The sequence below is a fragment of the Nicotiana tabacum genome, chromosome 8 (genome assembly GCF_000715075.1).
Source record: "Nicotiana tabacum cultivar K326 chromosome 8, ASM71507v2, whole genome shotgun sequence".
Lineage (NCBI taxonomy): Eukaryota > Viridiplantae > Streptophyta > Magnoliopsida > Solanales > Solanaceae > Nicotiana > Nicotiana tabacum.
In genome coordinates, this window is record NC_134087.1 from 200,293,218 (window position 1) to 200,298,962 (window position 5,745).

The window sequence follows — 5,745 nt, forward strand, 5'->3', positions numbered from 1 at the left end:
TGTTTTGTATTATATTGTATTATATCATTTTTTATGTATACAATATTTTGATAGATTGTATTGTTTTCTGCCATTTCAAGATGTCATGCACCAACAATATGAAAAATAAATTTATAATATTATAAAGAAAAAGTAAGGTACGAGATTAAATTATTATATAAAAAAGTTAGGTAAAAGATAAATAGGATTATCTAAAATAATATGGAAGGGCAAGATGAGAAAAAGAAATAAATAAGGAACGACGCGATCATATTAAATCGATCGTTCCATAAAGTGACACTTTTAATTATTATGTAACAAATTTAATAATATAATATAATAAAATTTAAATAATAATAAATAAATATTATATTTAAATTAACAATACGATACAATACATAACACGTAACAACCATCTAAACAAACTGGTAGTATTACAACGAGAAACAGGGAAGGGACACATACCGCTAATAATCACTCGTAAAAACAAAAGAATTTCCCAAGAACAAAAAAAAAAATGAAAATCCAGTTGGTCCCAGAAAAACAATAAACCGACCAAAGCATATGTTTTAATGTCCGATTCCTTATTCTTTCCACGTCGGACTTACATCAGACACAACTTCACTTCTGATCGAAAATCCCATATCTCAAATCTAGCTCTTACCAATGTCTGAAGCAAAATCACAACCACCGGCAACCTCCTCTTCAGGTAACCATTTCGCAGTTTTAATTTTCTTTCTGGGATTTTTTCAAACAAATTAGAGTTTGATTTCAATTAACATAGGAATCTCAGTTCACTAAACTTTAATTTAACCCTTTCATTTAACCGATCCATCATTTCTGCATTTTCAATTAATCGAGTTACTGTATATAATAGAGGGTGTTCATGTAAGACGATCTTAGATGGTTGGGGCATGTTAAGAGGAGAGTCGGTGCTCCGGTGAGGAGGTGTTAGAGGCTAGCGTTGGAGGGCAGACGAAGAGGTAGAGGCAGGCCGAAAAACTATTTGGGATGTGATTAGGCGAGATATGACATTGCTTTGGCTGACTGAGGGCATGACCATGGATAACAAGGTATAACAAGGTGTAAAGGTTCTGGCCAGAAATATTCTTTGTAATACAAAGATATTGCGTGCTCATTTCATCTATTGTCTCAACATGATACCCATTTCCGCGGATATCTCTCTATAAAACTCAACAAGTTTCTTCGCCTAATATTTGTTCCGGACATCAAATACGGCCTAAGAAACAATTGTCACCACCCCGCCATGACAAAATGAATAAATGTAGAGGGTTAGGTAACCGAATATTGTCCTTGTTTGTCACAGTAACTTTGATACATCACTTAGTGTCCTTCGTGTTTTATCCCTAGATAGCTGTTATTACTTGTTGCTGCCTTGTTTCGGTTTTCTGATGGCATTATTTAGTGTTAGTTTTGTATTTTCGCTTCGGTTGTCAGATTGATTTGCTTGTTATTGCCGCTTCCCTTTTTCCTTCCGGAGCCGAGGGTCTACCGAAAACAGTCTCTCTGTCTTTTTAAAGATAGGGGTAAAGTTTGTGTACACTCTATCCAGTACCCTCCCCAGACTCCACTTATGGGATTACACTGGATTTGTTTTTGTTCTTGTTGCATGTAAGACGAACTTATAAATAAATTTCGGTTAAAGTTCTTAATACCCAAATCAGTCAATAACCATAAGTTTATAAGCACCTTTCATTTTGACCAAATTTTGTTATTTTATAGATAATACTTTCTGTAATAGTATTATTTATTGAATCAAATTTGGACTTAAACATACTGCAAATGATAAGCTCATTTTACTGTAAACATTTTTATGTGGCATTTTAACACAAAAAGAAAGGAAAAATGTTGTCACCAAATACATCATCTGCTTATTATCAGTTTTAGCACTTTTATGCGAACACACTGCTTTTATTTGTAAAATAAAATTAGCTCCAACACTTTAAAAGTGTTTTTCGCACTTGATGCTTACCATCAAAGGTGGAGCCACGATTTCAAACTTATGGGTTCTGGATTTTAATCCTTTTAAATTACTGGGTTATAAATTAATTATTTGTACATATTCAATGATTTTTTTAAGACAAATATAAAGTTTGAACCAAAGCTATTGGGTTCGGCTGAACCCGTTCCCGGTACTCTAGCTCCGTCCCTGCTTACCATCTACTTTCGATCAATTATGTCAAACAGGCTCATAATATCCTATATATGGTATAGAAGGCATCAACAAGAGTTTATGAGGTTTTGACTTTTGAGTCATTCCGCACCACTGCCTTAAGTTTTTGGGTTGGCTGCTCAGATTTTTCACGAGCAAACTATTCCATTTTTGGCCACTCCACAAAGTGTTTTAAGATTTTTGGTTGGACACCCAAATGCTTTCACATTTCTGTTCATTTGGTACTATGGTTTAAGATTTCTGTTGTATAATGGACTGAATCTGATACTCTAATATTATTGGTAGATAAAGATGTGAAGGCGCCTAATGTGTTTGAGAGAGTTAAAGAAGAGTTCGAGGCTGTATTGCATAGTGAAAAACACTCACATCATCATCACAGAGAAACTCATGGTTTGCGTGAAGATATTGATGAGAACACATCCGTTAGCGATGTGAAAGCACCTAACGTGTTTGAGAGAGCGAAGGAGGAAATCGAAGCTATTGTTCAGGCATTGCATCCGAAAAAGGAAAATCACAGTCATGATTCAACTTCAGATGGAGACAGCAGGTTTAAAGAATTGGATTCTCTTGCAAAAATAGAGAATAAATGTTTCTGAGGATTTTTAGTTAGTTAATTTTTGTACTATTTTGTTGATGAATTGCAGGACTCATGGTACAACGGCCGAGTTGAAGACACATAATCCAGATTCTCTTTCAGGTATGAACTCTATGATTCATTTTTAACAGATTGTTATAAATTTCATGATTCGTGATTATAATCACTTAACAACAACAACAACAACAACAACGATCCAGTATAAATCCCACAAGTGGGTCTGGGGAGGGTAATATGTACGCAGACCTTACCCCTACCCCAAAGGGTAGAGAGGCTATTTCCAGGAGACCCTCGGCTCAAAAAAGCAACAGGAGTCGATATATTAGTACCATAAAAATGCATAATAAAATAACAGCAATATAAGAGATACGAAATACGAAATACGAAATAGATGGCTGGTATAGTAAAACTAGCAGGTAAAACCCTGTATCAAAAGACGACCAATGGCATTCTTAGTCTAACTCCTAACTAGCTAGTCTCACTCTATTGTGCTGTAGAAATATTCACAACTTTCCCCTAACCTACAACCTTAATGCTCGACCTCCATAATTCCCTGTCAAGGGCCATGTCCTCAGTAATCCTAAACAGTGTCATGTGACTCGTGTCACCTTATACTATTTCCTATTTCATTTAGGGAATTACGTGACGATATTGCACATATTTCTTTCATTGTCCATTTAGGCTTCATCTGCCTCGGTATAAAATGTCTGCGGAAAAGTTTGTCTAATTTCTGACGTTTGACCTTATATTGTTAAAAAAGAGCGAGAACCGTTTACTTTCAAGGAGAAAAATGGCTTAATTTCAAAACTATTTCATATGAATATTACAGTTTTCCTTGAACTTCCAAACTATAAGTACTAAAACGTAACTTCAATTTAATCGTCACAGCCCCTCCTATGGGTAGTTTCCCTTGTTTTTTAAGCAGCAGAGAACTTATTAAACAGAAAAGCGAACTGATGGAAACTTTGGAAAAAGTATCAAAGGCCAAATAGAATGACTACCCTCTTTTGTCCTTAGACATTGTTTGCTCAACCTATTCAATACATTCTGGTCGAAACTTCTGACTTTTCTGATCTAAATCATAAAATTCATTGAAGAGATAGAGTTTTGGCTGTGATCCAAGAGGTATACATAAGTGTTCCGGTGGCAAAAAGTTTTAGTTGTGGTTAAAAACACTGTTGGACTCTGCCTTCGGGAGGTCTTACTTTCACTTCCATCAAATACTACGAACCCAATCAAACCTGACTTGCTTCCTCTTTTTGGTAGAACATTTTCTATGACGATCATTTTGGGGGCATAAAGCCGTTTTCTTCCAACCAAATGGAGTCCTAGATTTATTTGAAATTTATTGGCTAGTGGTATCAAATTATTATAAAGTATCGGGTATTGGTAAAATTTTCCTCATTTGGAAACAATTTCAAGAATTGAAAGAATTTTCATGGTGTTTGTTCCATGTATGTAATGTGTCATTTACTGTAGTTTTTCCCTTTTGTTCTCAAATATTTTAAAAAAAGAACCCATCTAACCACTTACCGAAGTTTGCCCTTTCTTTACTTTCTACATATCCTCCACCCAGTGGCGGAACTAAGTAGAGTGAATGCGGTTCAAACCGAACCCCTTCGTCGGAAAATTACACAGTGTAAATAGAGTAAAAATGATATGTATGTAAGCTGTTGAATCCCCTCGACATGAAGAAAAATTCAAGTGTAATAGTAAAGTGGGTTCCAATTTGCTTCAGGTCGTAGATTCAAATTTCAACTGTGACATTTTTGAATCCCCTTATATAAATTTCTAGTTCTACTACTGGCTCTACCAAGTATGCGAAAGTCATATTTGACATCATGCTTTTGGTTAGAAGTTCAAATCCATACTCATCCTCTTATCATACTGTGGTTCTGTTTAAACAGAGAGCAAGGTAAAGGTGCCTAATCAAAACGAAAGGGTCGAGGAAGAGATTGGAGCAGATTTGCGCAGAGAAAAATCGCCACATCGTCATCACAAAGAAACTCATGGAAGGAGCGATGACATTGATGATAATACACCAATTAGTGAAGTTAAAGGTCCAAATATATTCGAACGAGCAAAGGAAGAAATCGAGGCCCTAGTTCACTCAATTCATCCAAAGAAGAAATAATCTGGCATTGCTACTCAACGAAGGAAAACGAAATGGGGATCGATGTTTATCACAAGATGTTGGCAAATATTTTCTCAGCTCAAGAAACACACAGAAATGAGTGTTGTTGCATATAGCTGTCGTTGAGATAGCCATTTTTTCCTGATGCTTTTAATCATTTTCCAATTTTTTTTTTTATGTACTTTCCATGCAAAAGATTGATTATTGAACTTGCTTATTTGGTGTCTTTCATCCAGAAAATATAGGTGCTGAGATGTTTGTGCATGTAAATTGATTCGGACACTGAATCTTAATTATTTTATTTTTGGCAGCGACTTACACTGATATTTATCAGTAAAAAAAGATTATTATTCCTGTATTAGTGATGTATTATTCATGTAGATGAACTTTGCTTCTGGCAAATGAATGTATAAATCCTAAAACTAAAGTTAAAAACTTGTTATATTATTGATAGTATAAGATTTCTTATAACGTTGAATATATATAACTTAACCTATTTGTTTAAGGAGGTAGAAAGAATTTTCTTTTATTTTTCCACCTAATTTTCGATGTCATGAAATTAATCACTAAACTATTATGCTTTCTTTAAATGATAATAACTGGTCTCAAATTTATTGCATTTTCTCATTATCGTGGTTGGCAAAGATAATATGATCTTGTCATGGCGTAAAAAGTAAATAAAATCAACATGCATAGTGTAATTTGACTAGTTTTAACATGTTAGACATTTGTACTAGAGTTCTAACACATGCTTACTACAAATAACAAACTATATAGAATTAATTCGGTAGCTGATGATTTAGCTAATATGATCTTTAATCAAGGCGGAAGATGTTGAGATTT

The 5,745-nt window shown here is 34.5% G+C and overlaps 1 protein-coding gene across 1 annotated transcript; it reads left to right on the plus strand.

Annotated features, from left to right (window-relative positions):
- Positions 1–490: 490 nt before the first annotated feature.
- On the plus strand, positions 491–5,260 carry LOC107828663 (uncharacterized). The gene is made up of 4 exons (XM_016656023.2): positions 491–688; positions 2,459–2,720; positions 2,818–2,870; positions 4,676–5,260. The coding sequence occupies exons 1-4, from the start codon at positions 646–648 to the stop codon at positions 4,900–4,902; spliced, it is 585 nt and encodes a 194-aa protein (XP_016511509.1). The 5' UTR covers positions 491–645; the 3' UTR covers positions 4,903–5,260.
- Positions 5,261–5,745: the final 485 nt, after the last annotated feature.

What these genes read in the sequence shown, in the direction of transcription:
- LOC107828663 (XM_016656023.2), top strand. Translation starts at nt 646, where the DNA reads ATGTCTGAAGCAAAATCACAACCACCGGCAACCTCCTCTTCAG. An exon ending in ACCGGCAACCTCCTCTTCAG is followed by an intron (nt 689 to 2,458) that starts GTAACCATTTCG and finishes TATTATTGGTAG; the next exon opens with ATAAAGATGTGAAGGCGCCT. An exon ending in ACTTCAGATGGAGACAGCAG is followed by an intron (nt 2,721 to 2,817) that starts GTTTAAAGAATT and finishes GATGAATTGCAG; the next exon opens with GACTCATGGTACAACGGCCG.